Source organism: Leptosomus discolor, chromosome 6 (genome assembly GCF_034619465.1).
Source record: "Leptosomus discolor isolate bLepDis1 chromosome 6, bLepDis1.hap2, whole genome shotgun sequence".
Classification (NCBI taxonomy): domain Eukaryota; kingdom Metazoa; phylum Chordata; class Aves; order Leptosomiformes; family Leptosomidae; genus Leptosomus; species Leptosomus discolor.
This window is the reverse complement of record NC_141396.1, coordinates 16472406-16497319: the sequence shown is the minus strand read 5'-3', so window position 1 is coordinate 16497319 and position 24914 is coordinate 16472406. Positions and strand designations below refer to the sequence as shown.

The 24914-nt window shown below is 47.7% G+C and overlaps 1 protein-coding gene across 1 annotated transcript in view; it reads left to right on the top strand.

Annotated features, from left to right (window-relative positions):
* HPSE2 (heparanase 2 (inactive)) overlaps positions 1 to 24914 on the top strand; it is a 111565-nt gene that overhangs the window by 55860 nt on the left and 30791 nt on the right. Inside the window, exons 4-5 of the mRNA XM_086466850.1 lie at positions 16975 to 17148; positions 17733 to 17904. Of these exons, the coding sequence (XP_086322976.1) occupies positions 16975 to 17148; positions 17733 to 17904 (346 nt within the window). The remainder of the gene's footprint in view (positions 1 to 16974; positions 17149 to 17732; positions 17905 to 24914) is intronic.

The following is a 24914-nucleotide window of genomic DNA, read 5'->3' as shown; positions in this document are numbered from 1 at the left end:
AAAAGCCATTTGTATCGTTTACCGGCGCCAGTGAGTCCCTGGTTCCCTCCTGGTTTTCCCGGTGGGCTGGCTCCCCACAAGCCGGTGTTGTGGCTGTGGGAGACGAACGAGTTAAGCAGTACTCGCCGTTCCAAGTGGGAGCGAAGAGCCATTGCAAAATGTTTTTTCCCCCCGTTGGCTCTGCGTGTTGTTTTAAAATTAAATTGGTTCTGGTTAGCAAACAAGAACAGGACGGCAAAATTAAATTTTCTGAGGAATGTTGTGAATCTTGTGTGAAAAATAAACCTCCAAATATGTTTTCCCTCCCGCGCTCTTTGGCTTGCCTTCGTCCCCTCTTTGCCTGCCATCCCTCCCTCTCTGCTCCCTCCATGGACATGTCGGTGGGTGGCAAGGCTGGTGTCCTTATGCCAAGGTGCTGCAGTGAGCAACACTGGGAGTTAATGGGAGCTGGGGTGTCATGGCTTGGCCAATAGATTTATTTCTTTTTCCCTTCTACTTATTGTCCCCCATCTTCTTCTCTTGCTCCTTTGTTCTTGCTGTTCTACTAGACCATGCTCCGGCAGATGAATGCTGTGCAGGTCCAAAGGATACCTCAGACACATAGAAGACACAGTATTAATTTTAGAGGTAGAATTAGACCTATAAAATGTAATTCAGCTCTACACAGATGACTGCCGCCGGCCATCTGCAACACTTCAGTCTCGCTGGAGTCCAGCACAGACTCTGCATTGGAGGAGCTACACCCACATAGGGCTCTGTGATGGACAATACAGATTTCTCCCTCTCTGCTTCTATCTTCCTTGTTTATTTATTTATTTATGTGCAGATGGAAAATCTTTGACACAAATTGGCACTCCTTAGATTCTCTTCCTCTGGAAAGCTTCTGCAGTTCTTAAAAGCTTCTCCTCCATTTGGTCAGCCCTGCAGGCATTTGCTGTGCACTTCATAAGTCATTCCTCTAGTCATTGCCTCAGTATTTGTGTCAAGTCGTCTTGGATCTTTATTTATAATTTGGCGTGAGTCTGTTCTGAGGGCTCAGCAGACTCTCGCTGTTTTGTGCGATCTAGGACATCTTGCTCTCAGACCTTTAGATGAGATAGCAGGTTACTCTGAGTTGTGTTGCATCATACTCATAGCGCATGGGAAGTGCTGGGGCCATTGTTATTTGCTGGCTGTTGCTGTTGCTTTTATTCAGTAAGTAAGATTCCTGATGCCTTGTATGTTTGGTGCACTCTGCCACTGATTCCTGGAGGCTAGGAGTGTAGCCTGGGAGGCGTCATGGCGTGGTTGCCCCTCTCGTGCTCTTCTCCAAGCATCTCCTCTTAGCCATTGCTGGAGATGAGAAACTTAAACAGTCCTCCAGTATGATGTGGAGCAACCACATGGGCTCACCTGACTGGGGAAGGTGTACAGAGTCAGACAACAGGTCTAAGAAAAGAATAAATGTCTCTGGGGAGGCAGCATGGGTCTGCTGAAAACTTGCCTCTAGGTGGTATGTGAAGATAAGCGCCTTGTCCCTGGGAGCAGTGTTTTCTGGAGCAGTGCTGTGCATTGGACCCCATGTCTGTAACAGGGCTGTGGCTGTCGCGGGCAGCCAGGGAGCACTCCTCCTGCACCATCAGAACATTAGAATAAATAAAACAGCTCCACTTATGCTGGATGAAATCAAGTGTTCTGGATTGTGGCCTAAACACGGTCAACAGCTCCTCTGGGCCCTCGAGCTGCCAATAGCTAGCACCTCCTAGCGAGTCTGTCCTTGGGAAGGAGCCATTAGAGGCTAAGGAAATTTTGCAGATCTCCATCCTTTGAGAAGTGAGAAATCATCACTGATAGGACTTGCAGCACCTCCCATGTCAAGGAATGGGATATGCAGGAAGTGCACCGATTAAAACCCAGCTCTCAGTGCAGTGCCCCAGACAATGCCCTTCTGGAGCACAGTTATCAACAGCACTGCCAAAACTCCTCCAGGGCGCTGCAGAGGCTGGGTTTCCCTTCTGCTCAGGCCTTGAGGTGATTAGATTATACTTGGGTGAAGAGCAATTAGCAAGCTAATGAGGTTTTCTAGGCCCCTCTGATAGTTACGGGGATATGTTGCGTTTGTCATGCCAGGACTTGTGTGCGCTGGGGTGTCAGTAAAGTTCATCAGAAAGGAATCGTGATTAACTAGGACCTGAAGGGTCAGCTTGGTAAACCTCTCCCTGCTGCTGACATCTCTTCTAATACAAGTGCTGGATATGTGACTTGATTGGATGGCCAGAAGTGCTCTAGAAAGATGTAGTCCTCGTTTCTATACGTGTGCACACAAAATATTTTGCATTACTCCCTAAATCACTGTAGAGATCTACTTCTTCATTGCCGTTAGTCTTTGTGGTCAAAGCTGTTGTGTTGCACAGCAGTGCACCACCACCAGATCTGGTTGGTGCTGCTGGGAAGAGGCTGGGGCTGCTTGAGTTTGCTGCTGCTACTGCCTTTGTCCTGGGCACCCTCTGTCTCTCTCTCTTTTCTCTCCAGGAGGTGCTCCTGGTATCCAGCCTCTCGCCCCATTTGTCCCCTTGGTGCTGATATAGCACAAGAACATGTGGAAACCCCCATTGGTGGTTGCAAGGCTGGTTTGAGTGCTTATAATTTTATCCTATCATCTCTGTTTAAATAGGAATTCCTTATGCTAAACTTTCAGAGAGCTCGAGGAGATGACCTGAAATCTGAGTGAGAATCTGTTGAGTCATTTCTGAGTGCTGTGAGCATAAATAAATTTCTCAATTCTGAAAGTGTAATGTTTATCAGCTGTACAATAATGTGCAACCAGCCTCATTTTGCAGGATCAGGCTTCCAACATCCACAGCCCTCAGCAATAAGTGGAGCAAGGTCATTGCTGAGCTGGAAAGTAAATGCTTTTGAAGCGTTTTCTCACAGGACAGGAGCTAGTCTTTTCTTCCAACTGCTAACACCTTCCTTCCTGCTCAGACCAAGCCCATAACCTTTCTCAGATACGTAACCTTTCCAGTTCTCTGTTGTCAAAATCTTTCAGCTCTCCTTTTTTTTTGTCTCTCTTTAATCTTCCCGAGCATGCCATGGTGTGTTCAGCTGTCTTTGTCTGGGCTCACCTTTTCTTGCACTTCCCTCTTCTAATGCTGCCCACATGGTTCCCATTTACCAAAGGTGGGAGCCAGTGGGCATATCCCATATGCGATCTGAGGGGACGAGATTCTCGGGTGGAATTATTTAATTAGAGACTGCCAGGCAATTTTGGGGGAACTTATTTTAATAAGTTGATTTTAATATTTTCCATGCATTTATTTTTTGGTGGAGATTATGCCATATCCAGAAAGTTAACCGTTTACTAACCAGGGAGACGCACTCAGTTAAACCTTGAGAAATTGTGCTTATTTAGATCAACCTTTATCCCCAAGAATTGTCTCGGAAGGCTGTCTCCTCTGGCTGGGGGCAGAATCCTTTTCAGAGGCTCAACAGTGGTTATTTGCTTAGCTGAGTGAGTTTAAAAATCTGACAAATATATTGCAAAAATCTCAGATCCCTCTCCCAGAAGGCAAGCCAATGACACCATTAGCTTAATCCAGCACCTCATATACTAGATTTTAATATGACTCTTTAGCTCCAGAATATGATGTATTTTCAGTTGAAGGATTTGTGTTCCAGTAGTAAGAGGGGAGAAGGAGGGAGGGCAGTGCTATAGGTCACTGAGCAGTTGGGTACACAGATGTATTAAAAAACATGCAGAGGGTCTCTCTGGAAAAGAGCTAACATCTGACATCTAAATCCATTCATTGACTGGAGTAACTCATGGCAGAGCCTTTTGCTCTGTGTTTATCTGGTCCCACATACCGTGAGTGAGCTGTGCTCTTTTCTGCCTACGTGGCTCCCTGCATTTTTGACAACCACCTCTAGGCACGACACAATTAATGGATGATATTTGGAGCTACTGTCCTGGCAGGCTGTGTGAGCACCCCGCTCCATCTCCACAGCGACCGAGGATGTGCTAACTAATGCGGAGGAGTTGTGCTGGCAGCAGTGGCTGCAGAGTAACTGTTGTGAAATCTAACATCCATCCCATCCAAGTCCGTATATCTGCAGTGTTGATCTCCAGGGCTGGGCTGTCTTTGGTTTGTTCTCCAGGAAGATAAAGGTATAGAGCTCCTATAGAGTTCTCCTGAGCCACTTTGGGTGCTTACTTCACAAGGGGTCATTGCTGTTCTTCCCTGCTCACCTTAAAAGGATAAAGTAGTTCAGATGGTGGTATCTCCGTTGCAGTGAAGCTGGAGGAGGTGCATTCCTCTGAAACACTGGCAAGCAGTGAGGGGAAGCTGAGGGTATCAGGGATGCATCTGTGTCCAGGGGAGTAAAGCAATAAGTGCACTTCCAGTACACCAGCAGTAAAACCATTTCAGCAAAGGGCAGCATTATGGGTGGAGGGAATGCTGATAATGGCAAAATTCTGGGTGAAAATGCAGAAAAATATTTATTGAATACATATGAATGTTCTGTATTTGACAAAAGAACCTGACACAGATTTCATAGTGATAACTGAGAACTTTTTTGCTTTAGATTTCCTAAGTAGTCTTTAATCTATTCATCCCCTCTTCAGGTCTGCTTTTGTTTCGCACTTAAAATTAATGTAATTAACAGCCATGTCACAGCTAATTGTTTCTATGAAAACTGAAACAAAGAGCTGTCTTTGTGTCAATATGTTGTTTACTGTTTTGCACCGAGTTATGGATTCCTCTTTCTTCCTCTTAGTTGTACGTATTTGCAGGGTATTTTCCTGCTGTTCTTTCTGCTACTCTCTCCCCTGGACCCACAGCACAGCTGTTGCCTCTCCATGTCTCACTGGTTGGGAAATGCTGTCTTAAACTCCCTTCCCCAGAGATCCTCTTGACCTGTGCCCTGAATTTGTTCAAATTTGCTTTTTTTGAAATACATTATCTTTAATCCGTTGTTCTTGTTCCTTCACTGCCTTAAAGTGCTGGACTTTATGGTTTTGTAACCACTTGCACTCAAATTTACTTCCAGTTTTGGACTATTAATCAACTTTCTGTATCAATAATATCCAAGTAGTAAACATTCCCTTCAGCAGAACAACTTTTCACCACACATTCCAGCAGCTTGGTGTGTCTGGGACCTGCTCTGCCCTGCCTTTAGCAGTTGCCAGGGTAATTAAAATTACCTGTTCCTACCAACTCCAATTATTTGGCTGCTTCAGTCAGATGCTCAAAAAGGCATCGTCCATGTCCTGTTTCTGATTAATGGAGCTCTGTGAGACAGCTCCTGTGCTCCTCGTCTCTTTCTCTGCCCCTGGGGATATGCAGAGAGTCTGTTTCTCACATCTTCTTGAACCCCAAAGTATTCTTCATAGAAAAAAACCCTTCCTATTTCCTCCTCCTGCTTCCTAAACATTACATCTCCTCCTATCAGTATTCCCCTCCGATGATATCTTTCCATGAAGCATGTGTGAGGCTAAATGCTGTAGTTGTATATGAGGGCTTTATAGCAGTCTTGTTCATTCTCTGTTCTTCTGGCATTTATGTGCAGACATACAATATGATCAGAAAGCTGCCCTGTTATTTTCATTCAGTTTTTCTCTGAGCCTACTGCAATTTCCCTTTCCTTTAGCCATACCCCAAGCCTTCAGCTGCTATTACGGCATCCGCTTGCTTTTGTGAGTGGCTCCCATCAGACCTAATTTCCAGACTTCTCTCCAGGTTGGAGAAGCACCGACCATCTTCAGCCAGATGCTACTTTTTCCAGCATCCTCTCTGAAGAAGACCATCTTGCCAAGGCAGCAGTGGGCACTCAAGTACAGCTCTGTGGCTGATGCGGAGGAGCAGGAATCTGAGCAGACCTACCCTCCCTCAGCACATCAATATTGTTTCGTGAGATCCTAAACATCACACGTAGCAGCAGTTTATTGACATAGCTTGGTACGACTTGTAGGACAGCAAAGAACTATAGAATTGATTGGAAGCTTGGAACAACTTGCATTACTCTGAAGATGCTCAAGACCTGCAACATAAGCTGTGTAATTAAAGTGTATTTAGAGGAGGCTTGGTCTTAACCTTGAGCTATTCCCAAGAAACAAAAAACTTAACAGGCAGGGCTATAGCAAGATCCAGTCACTGGGAAGCCAAAACAGGTAAGTTTGAACTAGAAGCCAAGTGCCTATTCTGACCATGGACCTTAAATCAATGCAAAATTTTACATGGGGGTAGGCTGACTTCCATACTTGCAGCAAATTTTAAGCTGGCAATGGATACCTTTACAAAAAATCCGATCTGTCCTGCTGAGGGACTGGGTTTGACTCCTGCACTCCTTGTGTGCATCCCAGGCTGTGTGGTGTGGGACATGAGGCTAACGATGCTGGCTTTTTCCAGCCATTCATCTGTGCCTCTGAAATCAGGTTCAAACTCCACCCTGTACAGCTTTGGTACAAGATTCCCTTAAAGATTATCTGGGGAGAACTCCTGCCAAACTGGGTCCCTCCAGCTGAGCTGTATCTGCGAGCCTAGAGGAGCTGGAAGAGCCAGGGCCAGTTCCTTCAAATATTTTACAGATTAAGACCAGAGTCTGGGATCTGTGGGAAGTCAGTGGAGTTCACAGACCCCAGTGGGTTGTGGTCCTTGCTGTAGTGCTAGCAGTCTGCGCCAATAAGTGCCCGCCTAGCTTGGTCATTCGCTGTCATGTTCAAATGCAATGACACTCGGCAGCGTGGACAAGCCCTCTGACATTATTTGAGTGCAGCTGGAGGCATCTACTTTAGCCTTGAAAATGCCTCTTTCTTGGCAGTGCTTTGTGTTTATTATAAAGCTGTCTGTAATGTGCAAAAGTACGTTTGTGTTTTAACTTCCTTCTTTATGTACTAAAGAGTGTGGTTTTAATTAAGGATTTCAGATTGAAACATTTCCGGTTTTATGCGTTGTTTTTTGGTTGGGTTTGTTGTGTTTTTTTTTAGGACAGATTTCAGTTAAAATGTTTTAGAGTTTTGAAAAATACCAGATGCCCAGCTCACAAAGTGCGCTCAGAGCGCTAGTCACTCCCTCTTCCTCCCAGGGAAATCAGCTGCTCTGCCGAGCAGGAACAGCCAGGGACGGCCAGTGGTGAGAAATGGGGTCAGCAGGCAGGAGACGATGGGCTGGAACTGGGATCGGTAGTTTTCAGCGGCACACCGTGACTACGGCTCCTTGCACAATAGGAAACGTTGACTCAGACCCTTAAAATGAGGCACCTGATTTTTGTGGGTTCTGGGTTTATGCCCCAAATAGCTAGGGATTGTAGGAGGAGATGGGCAGATCCTTGCTTAACGGCAGAGCAATCACTGTTGCCCACTGGCAAGGGGCGTCAGGTGTGCCCCTGCCACCCCTGGTCACCGACTACAGTCCCCACCCACGGGGAAGAGAACCCAACCCAAACAACTTGTAAGATAAAATGGGTGTTTTGCTGCACATCAACTGCTGTTAAAAAGAAAAATAAAAACAAGCCAGATTTTTAGCTCTCCTGGTAGAGGAGCTTAAAAATGTCCTATAAAGGCACCTCAAATTTTTGAAAACAGCAGCCAATGAAAATTATGTTAAAACCAGGTTTCTTGAGCCGGTCTCATGATTTTTGGGAGTTTGACTCATGGGTTTTGAATGCTGGGATTTGGCAATGCTGAAGTCCTCAGTTTGAATTTGTTCCCAATGTGGTATTTCAGCTTCCTAGCGTGACTGATCAGTGTCACTCTCCTCTGGAGCAGCAAGAGACTCTGGGGGGTGGGAGGTAGAGAGGTCCGGTATGAGGCGCTGCGCCTTCTGCGGCTCCGGGGATGCTGTCGGTTGGGTCTGGCTCTCATCCCTGTGCGAGGCTCTTCTGAATCAAGCCCTGTGTCTGCCACATGATAGCAGTTCAGGCAGCAGAAACAGAGTATGGGAGCTGCCTGCTGGGCTGAAGGGAATTGGTGAGCTAGATGCAAAGTTTACCTGGGTTAAGCATTTTACTGAGATTAAATGAACATGTTATAAACATCTTTCGTTCCAGTTTAGCCATGCAGCATGTGCATAGGATGTTGCTCAGCCCATGCTGCCCAGCCCACTTTTTGCAGGAAAGAGCTGAAAACATCTATCCTCTTGCTGTTAGCACTTCAGGTGCTGTAGAGAAAAAGTATTTATAAAGAAAACCTCTGCCTTGCAACTGTGGCACCTTGAAAGAGTGATGTGGATGCAGCTTGCTTAAGCAGCAAGTGATGCACAGGGGTGTGCGTCCACCTGACGGCTGCTGTTGTCTGCCCCGCAGCCGGCGGGAGGAGGTGAGCATGGGGACAGGGACAGGCATGGGACAGTGTATGGCTGTAGAGCAAGCTATGCTGCTATCTTGTACACACCTGTGTGGGTGTGGGCTGTGCGGGGTTTCCCATGGCTGGGAGGTGAGACTGGGTCGCAGGAGGAGATCCTGCTCATGTGGCTTCCTCAGCTGGGGAGCAGCACTGTGCAGAGACCAAGTCACCTCCCCTCCCTGGCAGTGCAGAAATGGCTCATGTTTGTGCCTCAAGCCAGCTTTAAACCATATAAATCACCATTCTCACACCAGTGGGTAATGCTCTGCAGCTGACCAGGTACCCCTGCCTCAGAGCCCCCAATCCTGACATGATCCACAGCACTGTCCTCCCTGTGAGGCAGCTGGGGAGGGCATTCGGTCCTCCCATCAGCTGTCTCTGTCCATCTCCAGCTGCCTGCCTATTTGGGAGCTCACAGATTGCTGAGTGCTTGAAGAGCTGACCACTTCTTGCCTATTTGGGAATGCTTTTAAATTGTTCCAGAAACTGCTGTTGGTTGATAAATTGGGGTGATCGCAGAGAAGTGTTTTAGCTAAACTGCGTAAAAGAAGGAATGAGCTGCAGCGCAGCACTGCCAGCTGTCATTGAATTTAGAAACACACATCATAGATTTTGTTGCTTTTCAGACAGCTGCGCTTATAGCTGCTCTTATAGCCATATAAAACAGTCATTCTGTCAGCAAACGGTCTGGCAGCAGAGCTGGGTTATATTTGCAGCCGTGTTCCCAAGCCTGGTGGGTTTGCTCCCTCCATGTGCGTAGGAAGCCCAGAGGAAGGTGGCTTTGTGGCATGGGCTGTAACCTGTCCTCAATGTCATAGCTTTGCACAAGGTAAAGAGCAAAATGCTGGGCTGTTCCCACCGCACATGCAGAGGATGGTGCTGACAGGGCTTGTCTTCAGCACCCCTGGTCATTAGGAATGGCTACTTGCTGCCCCAAGAGGGTGTTTAGGGGTTTTTACCCCAAGTCTGCAGTTGCTGCTCAAGAGTCGGGCTAGGGGGAGGTCAGATTGACAAACCACAGCTTGTTATAGCAGCACTCACAGCGATCAGGCCCTGTCCTCTGTGGTCTATCCTATTCAGACTTTAGAGCTAAAGCTGAGAGTCCCAGGGACCAGAATTAGATTTTAAAGAATTTCCTCAAGGGAAGTGAGGTAGTTCTGGTTTATCAAATTTGAAGCTTTTCACAGGATCGATATCGCTTTTAGCAAAATCTTGTCCAGGAAGTGTTTCCTATGTAACAGACCAACTTTAAATGCCCACTCAAAGTAGTATTTGAATATTTTATACACATTTTATTTGCATTCCTTTATACCAAGTGGAACAGCTTCAAGCAAACTAGCCTAGCTGCATCAGGAGGCTAATCCACAAGTGAGCTATGAGAGTGGGAGTGAGTTATTGCTGCGCACGCTGTTTCACACCAATCCCTTGTGCAAGTGGTGTCAGTGGGAAGTAACTGCAATGCAGGCTATCGCCGTCTCCGGGTGGGATGAGCTGCCTCCTGCAAAGGCCCTGAGGATGCCCAGTGGTGCAGGCACTGCGAAGCAGCGAGGATGCTAATGAGCTGTACCCATGTTTTCTCTGGAGCAGTTTCCATGGCTTGAGCCCAGTGATCTGGGGTGGTCAATGAAGTGCACAAGAGCAGGTGGTGCTCACAGTCTTATTTTTTCTTGTTCTGTTCTGCTCTGCTCAAACCTGTAGCCCTCTCCCCACCCACCTCCATTTCCCTCTGAAACTTTACAAGATGCTGGATTCATCCTGATCCAAAAGGGAAAATTATGTTATGCAGCAGAAGAAAACAGCTTTCTTAGCTGTAATGTGATCTTGGTTCCCTCCTAGGCACCAGGCTGGAACAGGGGGTTTGGAAATTGCCCCTCTGGCCATTATCTGAGCTTTACAGTATTTAGAGATTGAACCCAGATCCCACATCTCTTCTGAAGCTCTATCTCAATTTACACTTGTTCCTAGAAACGTTACTGTCCTGTGAGCTCTTTACCACGCGAGGATTGAAAACAGAGCTATTCTGCTCATTTAAGCAGTTTTTTTTACATGAAGGCAGAGCTCAAGGCTCATTCCTTTTTCTCACCATCTGAGAATTAAGCCCAATCCTGACTGTTATCCAACCTCGATACCATTTACACACTGAACCCAATGCCTATGGCTTTTATCTGAGCCCTTACAGCATTTGGAAGTGGGCCATGCCCCTTGTCTGGTATCAAAAGCATTATATTAATTTGGGATTCATTCCACAAAATGAGGCTGTCAGCCAGACTCCTTAGCAATTGGATATTGAACCCAGACCTCGTGGTTGTCTTCCAAGTTATATGCCAGCTGGGAACTCGGCCCACAATCCATGGCCGCCGGCCAAGCTCCTTATTGGCGAGAGATTGACACCAAGCCCCCAGACTGCTATTTCTGTACGGTGGTGTTAAGGACTAAACCTAGCTCACGTGGTCAGCATAATCACCTCTGCGTTGGCAGTGAAATGAAAAATCTAGTTAAAGACTTGAATGAATATTGAGGGTCGATGTTCAGCTGCTTAAAGACCAGGGATGATGACAACAATTCCCTTGGAACAAGGCCCCCTCGATACTCCGGGGGGAATACCGCCAGATCCCCCATCTGTCATCCAGCTGGATATAAAATCCAGGTTCTCATTAACACACAGTGCGCAGCATTTCTTTACTGGCTGGCAGTATTAAAGCCAGTTCCTCCAACTTTCAGGTATTCCTCAGATGGGATTAAACTAGATCCCTTTTCTATAGCACCGTTAGGCTCTGCCAAAGCACTTCTTGTCACTCAGAGCAGACCTCCAACGCTGCACCTTGCCTTGGGAAGTACTTCCCGTGCGCAGTGTACCCCCAGCCTTTGCTCCTCCATAGAGCAATAAGGAATCCTAGGAGGTAAATGAGAGCAAGGGACAGTTTTGCACACCTCTAATATTTTTCAGGGGAAATTGGGAGCCTGATCAGGTAGAGGGAGCATTTCAGGTGAAATGTGTGTCTGAGGCGAGCAAACTTTTCCCTCCTGCCAGCAATTTTGTTTGGGAATTCTTCAGCATCTTTACATGGTGTGGTTTTACTGCGTAGCAAAATGTTTCAGAAGACTGAATTAAAACCAAACAGCTTCCCAGCTGGGATGGTCATCATTACAGTGCAATTTCCAGCAACTCTGTGTGTTTCTTGGTAGCCTCAAAATCTTTAAAATTCTCCTTAAGCAGCAACTTTGAAGGAATGGCTTAGCGTGCAGCTAGAATAGGAAAATCTTCCCATGATCCAGTGAATTAAGCTGGATGTTACAGTGCATACGGATGGTATGGGGTGTTGCTTTTCCTCTGAACATGCAGTGACGATGAAGGCTATTCTTCGGTGCTCTAACTGTACAAATTGTGGATGGGGGGTTATGGTTTCCCTGTCTGAAACCCTACCATGACTGGGGATGGGATCTCTGGGGTGATTTCAAGCCAGTTTTGCAGACCTATCCTGTGTGTCTGAGGTTACTTTGATTGCCTGTTGCATATTTTCTGATTCATATTTATTTGCTAAGAAAACTTTAAGTCCTTGCCACACACATGTGGTTTTATGAGGATTTTCAGCTCAAGAGAGCCAGTGCAAATGGGATTCAGCTGATTATGGTGGCCATTTGTTTGTAAATAAACTTTGCACGTACCCACTTGTTCTTCTGTAAGTGAGAATACCTTTCTTTTTCCATTCATTGCTCTCGCTAGACTTCTTACTCATCTCTCGTCTGAACACTCTGTACCACACCTTCTGCCCCCTCCCTGTAGAGCTCTCTCTGGGCTTCTCTTTGCTCTTTGCCAGGTCTTTCTCAACCCCTTCCCTCCGCTACCTCCTGAAGGGTACTCAAGAGGCAGGGGATGCTGCTGCCTTCAGTGCTGGCACCATGAGCTGTTTGCAGGGACGCTCCTGGCATTAGTCTGAATTTATGGGGAATGAAGAGTCGAGAAATACCTGTGATTAGTTGAGATCATTATTTCTAGGACTGCATTTCTTTGCGTTATCAACAGAAGGGTTCATCTGTTGTGCATTTGCTTGGTCTCTCAGTTAACCTGCGGATTTGGGGAGTGTGATGTGTGCTGCCTGCTCCATGCTCAGCTCTCGCCCCATCCTCCTCAGCGCTGGCACACTCTGTACATGCAAGAGACAGACGTGGTGGACGGTGGGGATAGAGAGAGAACAGGCTCTTCTCTCCTGTCCTCCTGGTTGACTTCCCAGAGTTACGAAAGCCCCCAGCACACTGTGCCATGCCCCACCACCCCTCAGCCCACTGGCTGATCTCAGCCTCTGTCTCAGCATGCATATGAATTTCCACTCTTTGTGCTAAACCCTGCCAAAGCAAAATTCCTGAAGCAGAATAAAAAATGTGGAAGACTTTCAAACCCAGAGATTATTGAACTGTCCCTCTTACCCAATAGCAGTCAATACTATGTTCTCTATGAAGTCTCTAGTATAATGTTTAACTCTGTAACTACACCTGGAAAGTCTTTCCAATTACTTTAAGCTGCCAGAGACATTTTAATGTACCTCAGATTTTGTGTTGGCATGCCACTGAGCTAAGTGCCATCCATCTTTTGGAGAATTTTAAAATTTAGCCTCATATAAAAAGGAGAAAAATGGAAAAGAATCCCAAAGAGCATACTTGTCCCATGAACCCCATCACCATTTGTGGCCTCTCAGACACCTTCTCCTGCATTTTTAAATTGTTTGTCTCCCTCTGTGCAGGGTGAGAGATCCATGCAAACAGCCAAAATCTTTAATTCCTGTGCGAGCTTCAGCTGAGGGCAGGATTGTGAGCAGATCTTCACTGGCGGCCACCCAGCCGTGCATCATCAGGCGGTATTCACTCTCCAGATGCATTCAAGCCTCTGCAACCAAGGATGTAAAAGGTTGAGAAAGCCCAAATATCTTCTGATTTCTTTTTTGTGCCAGGGCCATGGGGCCTCTGTCTCTGCCTACTGGGTGCTGTTAGTCCCAAACCCACCGAGGCAGGCGTCCATCGCCACTGAAACCTACCAGCAAGCACTGCCGCTGGGTGCGACAGAATGGAGTACGTAGCTTTGCTGCGTTGGTTAGCCTCGCTCCAAGCTGACTGTCGGCATCTTTGCACTTTCTTTTTATTCTCTTTTTTTTTTTTTTTTCTTTTTTTTTTTTTTTTTCTTTTTTTGCTTTATTCCTTCTCCCTGAGTCCAGTGGCATGTAAGTGCTGAGCGTGTGCATCTCTGCACTGGGCAGAGGGGGAGAAGGGGCAGGGAGAACGTCTTATAAATCCAGTTCTGCTCCATTAAGATTCATTCTGGTATGACAATGGATTTTTCTATTGAAATGCTTTGTGAAAGCCTTGCCTAATGATCTGTTAGCTGGAGAAAGGTTAAAATCCAGCAAGATTTTCTATGTTTGACGAAGAAAAAACAGTGCAATCATCCAGTGATCATCAAAGTGAGTTTTAGCCAGCTGTAATAATACTGCGATTCTTCGTGTTCTCATTACTCAGAAGTAATGTAGCCATCCTTATCACGGCAGTAAAATATTTATAGCATTTTCTTTTGGCCCTGTTTGAGCTTTTGGAGGACTGGACATCACTTGAGGTCTTCTAAATATGCATATTTTTGTGCTTTAGCCACCATTGACAGTGCTTTTCTCATCTAACTGCATCTGTCTGCAATGGAGATGTCCAGTTTAAGGCAGTCATCTCAGGAGGGGTCAGACATGCCCTTTAACCACTAGTGGTTGGGCACCTTGTGCAAACTGGTCATCAAGGCTCTGCCAGAGTCACTGGAGAGACTGGTGCTTCCAGGTTTACACTATCCTGAGACAGTTGCCGAAGATGAAGGAGATAAGTGGACTTGATACCCGATACTCTTAATCCCAGAAGTGCCCGTATTAACAATCTGGTTTGATTCAGAGGTAGGTTTATTAGTAGTTTTCTGCTCTTTGTAGCCTCGTTGCAGTCTGCAGGTAGGTTTGTGGCCTGGGAGACCACAGGGAATAGGTGGGAATAACCCCCATACATCTGTGTGTGTGTCTCCTTGCTCTCTCCCTGATTGCTGAGGTTTCCAGCTTGGAAAGTCGTGGCAGAACATGAAATACATGTGGCATCTCTGTCCAGGCGCACAGAAACAAAATAAGTGTCATGGGGAAAATATAATTTCACAGTGGCAGGCCCTGCACTGGGATAAACAGACGTCTTGTTTCCTCCGGTGGATGCATGGAAAATCAATTCCCAGCCCTCTGCAGAGGCTCCTAAACATGAACCAAATCCCCTCCTATAATACTTAAGAACTACAACTGTTTTGCGCCAGTGAAAATGTTTCTTTTCCAGCAGGGGAACTGCAGGTAACACCTTTTTGTTATCTTCGTGCTGTTATTTACGTGTCTATCTTATTCTCTTTATAGGAGTCTCATTTCAAGTGCAGCTTTTTGCCTGGAGGTCTGAAGTAAATGAATATTAAGTAACTGTATCTGTCTCTAATTCACTAAACATCCAGAAAAACAGCTAATGTGCCTGAACCAGTGGGATGAATTCATTAGATTAATCTAATTCAGCTACTTTTCACTCAAATAACCAGTAGGGTTTAGAAAAAGAAAGGAATCAGGAATTTCTTTTCCACATTTTTCCTTTCTTCTCCTTTCCATGACTTTGCTGTGTTCCATTAAATATTAGCTATTCAGTTAGCTTACTTCCTTGACCCTCCTTAAAACATTACTTTCAAAATATATTTATTCTTCTCAGACCTCAGAGCTGGCTCCAAATTCACCAAGGCTTTCAGTGACCAGGAAAGGCAACAGAATTCATGCAGACGTACAGGCTGTGAGCAGCTTATCCCAACCGGCGCGAGCAGCTCCCGACCGTCACTGTCTCACTTGCACCTCGGCCAGGCAGCGCAGCTACAGGGAGTCTCAAAGCATCACTCCTGGGCTTAGAACAATTCCCCGAGTGTACAGTCACCTCCTCTCCGTCCTCTTTATCTCCCTTGGCCATGGTAACACATGCTAGCACCTTAGTGCCATGGCAAGTCTTATGTATATATTCTCTGCTCCTTTATACCCCTTTCCGTTGGAAATGTGTAAAAAGACCCAGAGCAGGCTGCCTAGACCCTTCAGTTTGACAGCAAATTACTGGTAGCTGCTCTTGGTGTGCGAATTTCTCTCTGCAGTTCAGTCTAAATCAGGGTTACCTCACTTTCTGGAGAGAACATCATGTGCAATCATGTTAAAAGCCTTAAAAACCATCAAGGTGTAAGACCTAAATGGCTGCTTTGCTGCCCGCAAGCCCTGCTCTCCTGTCAGTCGATTGCCTCTGTGTGATTTGTTCTTGACACATTCCTGTTGCTGTTGATCATCTCCTTATATTTTGTAAGTGCTGACAAGCAGCTTGATTATTTGTCCAAGTATTTTTCTGGGACCTGAAGCCAGTCTGCCTACTCTGTAATTCCCCAGTGCCTCCTTCCTGTCTTTTGAAAGTAGAGCCCTTGGTCTGCCCTCCCCGGCCCCCTGGAACCTCCCCATCCCTGGTGGCTCCTCACAGTTAAGTGGTTGCATCTCTGAGGCTGCTTCAGGAAGCTCGTCAAGTGTCCTGGGATGCAGTTCAACAGGCAGGGATGATTGAGAACACCACAGTTACCTAATTACTCTCTAACCAAATCTCTCACTGTCATTTGATTTCGTATCCTGCTAACACTGGCATTAGCTTTATCAGGCATTTGATTACTTTTGAGTTTTCAGGGAAGATTGAAGCAAAAAAAAAAGGGATTAAGTGTTTTGGCTCTCCCAGCAGCGTCCTGTGTTAATGTCAGTCCTCCCTAAATAGTGGGTCAGCTCTTTCTTTGGTCTCTCCTGCTGCAGCTGGCTGGTGCCCCACTGCTTACCAAGGCCACAGGGGAGATGCCAGCTGGGCAGCTTTGGGATCAGCAGGCAGGACACGAAACCTGCAAAGACCCCAGCACCCCAGGAGAGCCACTCCAGTAGCAGGGCTTGGCCGGGCTGTCACCAGGCAGGGAGCCCTCCTCTCTCACTGACCTCAAGGGGTGGCATGAAGCTCCTCTGTGTGCAGAGCAGAAGTTAGCCAGGTGTGTGGTGTATGCCTTGGAGGCCCTACTTGATTATTTGAACTTGATGATCTCAGAGGTCTATTCTAACTTAATATTCTATGTCAGGGCTTGCTTGCTGCACAGGGGCCTGTGGGAGCAGAAAGCAGGCTGTGGTGGTATGCAGGAGAGGTGTCCGTGGGCTGGCAGCCCTGGAGTGGTGATTTCCTCCTCTGCTCCCCAGGCACTGCAGGGATCTGCTCTGAAAGAGATGCAAGGTAGAATAAGCACAGGAAAGGCTGAACTTTCCTTGCCAACAGCAGATGAAAAGAGATGTTATAAAGTCACTTGTCTCTGGTAACACGGCCCCCAGCTCTGACACAGTGGTGAAGGGCATCCAAGTTTCATACTGGAAGGAGATGAGCCCACACCTGGAATCCTATCCCGGTTTCAAAGGTCAGGTGCATTTCTGCGGTTACAGATGTCACAGGGATGGCATTTGACCCTGGCTCACCCTACACAGAAGGCAAGGTCTGACGGACAGCAGGATCATTTGAACCTCCCTGGAACTAGCTTTCATTTGAGTTACAAACTGGGTTTTGTTTCTTCCCAGCCAGGTCTCTAGACAAACTCTATAACTTTGCTGACTGCTCTGGCCTTCACCTGATCTTTGCACTGAATGCTTTGCGCCGAAATCCCAACAACTCCTGGAACAGCTCCAATGCTCTCAGCCTGCTGAAGTACAGTGCCAGCAAGAAGTACAACATCTCCTGGGAGCTGGGCAACGGTGAGTGTGGGAACAGGAGATCCACGGGAATGGAGCTCACTGTAGCAGAAAGGTATTCCCTTTTGGAAGAGGATATTTACAGATCCCAGGGTGTTCTGCCTACGTAGTTTCAGTGGGATTTAAAGGCCTCTATTATAAGGCAGCACCATCTCTAAGACGGACCTGGCGTGTGTTAGCCCTTTAGCTTAGACATTTCCATCAACTGGTGTTAAGCACATGAAATGTTTCTACGCCGACTGCTGGGCACAGCCAGTTCTGGGGTGGCCAGACCAGCAGCTGTATGGACTTGTATGGTGGCTGCAGTGCCAGGGGAAGTAGGGGATCCTATGGGGACAGGAACATGACACCAAGGTGGAGGTCCTTTACTCAGCACACAAAATGAGCGTGGGAGGAGATGCTGGCACAGGAGAGCAAGCAATGGCTCTCATCCATTCCTCAGAGGCTCCTTCTGCTGCTCCGTGGAGCAGGCAGGCAGCTCTGCAGAGCTCGAGCTGTGCGACAGCATGAGCTGTGTGTCTCTCTCCGGAAGCACGGGTGAAGGAGCAGAGCTGGCAAGCCTTGCCTGTCTATTTTTATTTTCCCAGAGCCCAATAACTATCGGACACTGATCGGCCGCTCAGTGAACGGCAGCCAGCTGGGGAAGGACTACATCCAGCTGAGAAGCCTGCTGCAGCTTATCCGCACTTATTCTAGAGCAAACCTCTATGGGCCGAACATTGGGAGGCCCAGAAAGAATGTCATCGCTCTCCTGGAAGGGTAAGTGATATTGCTTTGATCACGAAGAGATCAGAAACTCCTCCTGAGACTGATGCCCTTTGCAGCAGGTAGACTTGTTCTTTGGCTTCCTGATGTCCAACAGCTACCAGGCTTGGCCACTGCAGTACCGGGGGCTTGGGGACATGATCGTCTGTCCTGCTAAACTTCTGCAGAGGTCCCTTGTGGGATTTTGGGCTGGGCTGATTAACACTCTCTCAAGTATTCCCAGTGTTTCCCAATTATAGGCAGACTGAGGTGCCCACCTTGTTGGGATGTGAAGATAATGCAGTGGTGTGGATGCAGGCTCCTGCGAGCCTGTGGGCTGCAGGGCCAGGAGGTGGGTCTTGGCATCACTTACCAGTGTAGATGTTGTCTCAGAGTCCTCCTGGACAAATTGCTCTCCTCTTCCCATTTGGTGATGACTTCTCCCTGTGCTTTCTCCATCTGTGCAGAGGAAGAACCTGTAGCAACTTTCTTCACTGGCCAAGCCCTCTGCTCCCTCCTAGGAGAACTGGCGTGTCTCTAGTTTGGGGAGGCCAGAGGTGGAGAAGGAATGGTGACAGTGAGGGACGCAGACACCTGGAGGTGACATTGGACAGCTACAAGAACCAGGGAGGTGTGGGAGCCTGCTGGCAGCAGGAATTGGGACTGTGCGGCTCGAAGACTGTGCAGCAGAGGGGAAATTCCCTGCAGAACTGTAAACAGAAACTCCAGTGCAGAAGGCTGGGCAGGGGGAGGTGTGGAAGGGACTCTGCTGGGAGCAAAGCTGGGTCTAGCATTCATTAACATCTGCATGAATGATCTGGCAGAAACAATAAACAGCACACTGATGCAGTCCCCGGCGAGGTGGGGAAGGAGCCAGGGCCAGATTCTCAGCTCTGCTGCAGCAGCACAAAGAGACCATAAAGCTGGTTGAACCAGCTGCGACACCAGCATCCCTCCGCTGACAAAAGTGGGGGAGAGCCCCTGCGCCCACACCGCGGCTGCTGCCCATGCCGCATGAGCACATCGCTTGCCGGAGCCCCCGTGTTTGGTACGGCACGGTGAAAGCGGCGCAGGGGGAGTTACAAAATGTTGTAGTAGCCTTGATCAGCAGGAAATCCATTAGCGCCAGGAGGAGCGGGCTGAGTAAGGAAAACAACAGGGATGAGAGCCAAGAAGCTCTTAGAGAAAGGAAAGTCCTGCGGCTGCATTTGCCCTTCATGCGCCGCAGCCGGGTCCCAGGGAAGAGGGGTCAGAAGAGCCGAGTCGCACGGCCAGGGTGGTCCAGCAGCTCAGCGTCGCTGGAGCTGCGCTTTGACTGACAGCAACCCTGGGAGTGAGGCTGTAGTGTACAATCTGGTGGCGAGGCTGGCAGAAACACCGTCTTGAATGAAAGGGAAGGTAGGTAAGAACTAGGGTTTGAACAGCCCTGGTGATGAGATGGTGGGGGGTCTCCAGACCCCTGCACTGGTCTGGAAGAGCTGTAACAAGCATGCCTGCCTCTCCAAGCGATATGCTGTTTCTCTGCTGCCATCCCTGCCTGCCAAGGTGACACTAATCCACAGGCACTCAAAGTGATTTCTCTCTCTCATGGAGAAACTTTGTGTCCTGCATTCCAAACCCTGGTGGATGCAGCTCATGGCGAGCAGCACGTGCCTGTGTGGCCTTGCAGCCCATGGGGTCCTGTGAGAAAAGAGCTGCTTGTCTTTCCACATAAAGACCCCATTATTACCAGGCAGGGCATAAAGAGGAGGAACAAGTCTGATTACACAAAGACAAAGAGCTAAGCACTCATTTGCAGTATTTGGAAATGGAGTTGCAAAAGTACAAACAAATAAACCCCAGTGCCTAAGCTGCTTGACAGCGTGGGCTTTATTCCCAGCAGCTCCCTGAGGTCTCTGCGGTGCTCTTGGTTAGTGCTACTGAGAGCTCTGCCTTCTGCAGGAGCATCACAGAACTGGTCAATGGGATGTGTCTCAGCATGTTCCTGGGGCCGTCACAGCCAGGACATGCCTCAGGATCCTGAATGAGCCCCATACAGTCAGCAAGCGGGAGAGAGGAGAAGGAATTTAGGAAGGTGCCTTGGCAATGGCAAGCCTGCTGTCTGCCTTGCTAGACCTAGACCACTGTGAGTGATCTATGTCGTGCTCACAGGTCCAGAGTGAATAAAGTGTGTGCAGTTAATAGTCCTGAGGATGTGAAATCTGCAAGTTTTGTTCTCTTATTTTAAAAAATGTGATGAACAGCAGAAGTCAACCAGGTAGGAAGAGATATGCCAAGTGGAAGATTATGTCTCAAGTGTTAAATAAGGCTGGAGGGGAGAGATGAGATACCCCAGAGCAGAAGATGGGATGGGTGGATTAGTCTGCCAGGCAAGCAGTGCCTTGTTACACAAGGTAAGAAAGCGGGTTTTGAGGGGGGAAGTTAAAAGAAATGAGCTGAAGTGGGGGAGGAGAGCTCAGAGAGGCCCATGGAGTGATCTCCGACAGCAGAAGGTGGCATTACATGTTCTCCAGGGAAAGCCTCTAGAGTTACCTGAGGTCCTAAAACACTCAGAGAAAAAGTCTCATTGTAAAGTATTACCTAAAATTACTGTTTTCCTGTTGTGTGCTTGGTGTTCCAAACATCGTAGTCTGTTGTTTAACTGTTACCTCAAGCAACCAAGCTAAACTTATTCTTTGTGTTTAAACCTTGTCCTGTAATAGTGACGGTGTCATCTTGAATTGGGCATTGCTCTCTGCTGTGCACTAGGCTCTGTCTGTCTCAATGGTGGGAGATGGACACCTCCAGAGCCATTCTGACCCAGTCCTCCAGGACAGGGTGGGGCTGAACCCCTTGTGGGGTGCTACCTTTCTCTGGGGTCTGCTAGACAGGCTACACGATGAGCGCAGATCAGGCATCGGAAGGTTTGCATCATGTAGGGGTGTGTGCGTGCTGTCCCACTGCAATGGCTGTCCTTAGGCAGGTGGCACTGAGCTGTGCTGGGTAAAACCTATGCACTTTCTGATGACGGAGGTAGGATATGGTGAGGGGAGAAGAAACGCAGCAGCACGGGCTTTGCAAACCCTTCACTGCCGAATTACTGCTCCTGAGCTCTTGCAGCACCCTGCACGGTGCAATGGTTCAGAGCAGCCACAGAGCATATCTGGGTGGGCGAGTCCTGAACACTGCACCAGGACTGCTACTGGTGATGTAGGGACGGGCTCTGCAGTGATGGAGCATTGCTCCAGTGGCTGGGGCCTACTGTGCGGGAGGCTAGAAATGGTGTCTTGTGAATGCACAGGTGCAAGAGGGAATTTCTCCAGACACAACCAACAGTTGAGTTTGATGAGGTGTTAATTAGACCATTCATGCGGCCTGAGCTGTTGGGAGAGCAGACCATGTTAGCTACCTACTGCGTCTGCGGGTACAGGAATCCCAGAACTGCTCAGAATTTGCTTGGGGAAAAATTGCGAGATTCTAAGGAATTAACATAGATTTTAACAGCAGATCAGGAATCAGACACAAAGGTTAATGTATGACTGAATCATGCATTCAGTGCTGGAAGAGAAGAAACACGAGGGAAAGCTGTTAGGAAGAAGAGATGCTAACAAGTATTAAAGCTCAGAACATTTGGTACAAAAGATAGGCTGGCATGTCTGGGCAGATTTGGCTAGGGGCTCTCATGACCTGTTGCTCCTCGGCTGGTGTAGCCTAGTTTTTGTTGCTGGATGCTCATAAGCATCAGGGTGTTATCTCCACCATGGTGGGAACTGCAATGCCAGGAGGACAAGGGCTGGCAGGCACTTGTGTCCATGCTAGGCTCACTGTTGTTGATGTTCTGTGGCCACTTTGGGTCCTGAGCCTGCTGAAGTCACCAGAGGAGTGAAAATCTTTCTTGCCTGGAGCTGCAGCCTTTCCCTACCTCCTCATCCCCCAGCTCTCAGAGCCACCAGACCTGCTGCCTCCTTGGCTTTCTGTCTGCCCTCTTTCCAGCCTCCTTGTCCCCTTCTTGCTACTGCTGTCACCATTTCACATCTACCCTGTGGTCACAGAGCCACAGCACCTCTGGCCAGGTGGCAGCAGCAGGTGAGGGAGCAACTACAGGTCAGTCCTCACCCCACAAGGCACAAGAATTTCTCATCCTTCATGATTTTACTGCTTCCTACTCCTGGTTTGTAGTACCTGTGGAGTGTTAACCACCCGTTTGGGTTGCTTTGGCTCTTTTTGGTGATGATGTCATTCCACTGTGCTCTGAAAGGAGCCCATAAAGATGAGGGAGCATGTTTGTCAGTGGTGATGAAGCCTTTCCTCCCTGCCAGCTGCAGACATGGCAGGGTCAGGAGGGGCCATAGAGATATTGTCTTGATTATCTGTGGGCAGCCCAGGTCGGGGCCAGATTAAAACCTGTCCCAATCCTCAGCCCTGCTCCCTGCATCCACAAATCAACCCCAAGCCCAGGTTCCTGTGTTGTCGCTTATGTGGTAGAGAGAGGTGTTATAGCTCATGAAATGGCACAGGCTGCACACTTACAGTCCAACACAGCCAGAGGCCAAGGCAAAATCAAGGTGCTAAAAATGGAGAGTCTTTAGTAGTATTTTTATGATGATTGCCCATGCCTTGTGTCTGTGCTGTCACAAGGGCAAAGAGGGCTGTGGCTGGCTGAGCTGGTCAGCACACCTTGGTCCAGGCATTGCTTTTTATCTGAAACTTGTTCTGGAGTAGCAGCCAAAGACAGTGTGTGGACAGAGCTTGTTTGTTTAAACTGAAGTAGGGAAGAGAAACAAGGAGAGCCTGGAGTAGGTGGTATCTGGCAGAGAGAAGGACTCTGGGTGGGTTTCAGGAAGAAATGTAGGTATTTGTCCTGTCCTCTTGCTGACAAGGACTTCTGCCCTGTTTGACACAGAGGACTCATAAACAGTGCATTTTTTAGAAGCTCTGTTTTGGCTGTTTGACTGTCTTGAAAAAGTACATCCTTGCTGTATTGGTCTAAGGCTCTTTAGTGGTGCCACAGAGGCGAGCATGTCTCATTCAGCAGAGCCAGAAGCTTCACTCTTATGCAAGGTACTGCAAGGCTGGTGGCACAGATGGTACCAAGACACCAAATAGGTCCAGAGCAAGAATTTTGTGCAAACAATCAAGCTGCAAGACAAGCAACATTAAACTAATGATACAAAGGGAGGAGGAGGTCACCGCAGCGTGACCTCAAGCTCTGGTAGCATTGAACTTTTGAGTGAATTCATTCATAAATACATCAAAATGAGGTGTGAAGGATGTGGTGAGGCATTTTGCAGTTGGTTATATAGCAGGGTCAAGGATCTGAGATATAAGCAAAAGATTTAGCTATTGATCTTTCAGGAGGAAAGGGTTAAGATAGTTGTTGGTGAAACTCTATCTGGATGGCTGGAATGCCGAAATCACATTGTATAGGAAGAACAAAATGGCTAAGACATAGATGAGATTATGCCACTGTGTAAGTACACAGTGTACCATCATCCTGATTGCTATCTACAATCTTAGTCATTTCATCTCAGAAAAGATATGATAGAACCAGGAGGGTTACAGGGAGAGGAGGTGAGGATGTGCGGAGGTATGTGATGTCTTCACATGAAAAGATTAAACTGGCTATGCCTCTTCAGAAGACAGACAGCTCAGAGGGAATGTTGTCAAGGCCCATGAGCCTGTGAATGGGGTGGTTTTTCCACAGTGCAGATAGTCGTTTGGAAGGAAGCTTTGGAAAGAAGGAGGAAGCTTTTTCACATGGTATTGTAGAAGACGTTGTCACAGGGTACTGTGGAGGCTAGAGGTGTGTGTTCAGAGAGGTGACTGGACAAATCAATGGTGGGAAAAAGCATCAGTGGTGATGCAACATCATGGTCCATATGCAACCTCCATAGTCCCTGGAGTGCAGGTTACCAAGGCTGGGTGGGTCAGTCTGGGACATAAAGCCATCTTTGCTAGAAGGCTTGCACAGCCCTACTGTAGATCAGGTTGGTTGAAGAAATATGACGCTGAGCAGAGAGAATACAATATAGCAGCAGATATATACATAGTCCCCACCAGGCTCTGCTGCCCAGAGTGAAATCCCTGTCTGAAATCTGGCACTGCAGGCCAAAGTCTTTGCAGCAGGTGACATGAGTTGGGTGTAGTACCTGTCTCTGCTGCTGCAGGTATTTGATTGTGCTACTGGAACCTGAAGCAGTTAGTAAGTGAAGCCTGTGCCTTAGTCCCCCTCACCAATCAATTCAGACACAAGATAAAGCTGGTTTTACCCATCACTGTTGGCTCAAAGGGAAGAGATCTGTCACCCAGCGCTAGGGATCCACCACAGTACCACAGCCAGACCAGTATTGCTTCTATATTTGGGGCTTGGTGGGGGGTGGAGTGTGTGTGTCAGTTTGCTTTTGTAGTACCCTGGAGAGTAACAGATGAAATAACCCTTGTTTGTGAAGTCCAGCACCCAGGTGTGAGATGATGCTAAACCACCTGGGAGCCTGTGCAATGGTAACTGGTCTCCTTGTGCAGCTGCATTCTTTGTTACAGGATCATTTTTTTATTATTATTTAAAGGATGACAATCTGCAGTTACCTGCATGGGAAAGAGATTTCCAAATGCAGATGGCTCTTTAATGTATCAGGAATTAGCTTACAAAGTTCCAGTGGCTGGAAGCTGAAGCCAGACACATTCAGTTGAGAAATAACATACTCGGAAGCTAATTAACCATGGGAGCAATTTTCTTAAGGTTGCAGTAGGTGCTCCATGACTGGCAAGTATTGAATCATTCACTGAACATGTATTTCAGAGATGTACCCACACTCTAGCGAAAGTTGTGGCCCTGGGAGATGTGACTGTGGGAGATGTTCTGAGAGAGGTCAGATTTGAGCCATGCTTTCACAATACAGAGTTTTGGTGTCGGTACCATCTCATGGTGTTGCAGCCCTCCTGCCCCAGTCTCCCACAGCTCATTCCTGACCTGTGAGGTGCTGTCCCACGTTATGCTAGTATTACCATTTCTGGGACAGAGCTGTGAACTGTTTGGGTGACTAAGC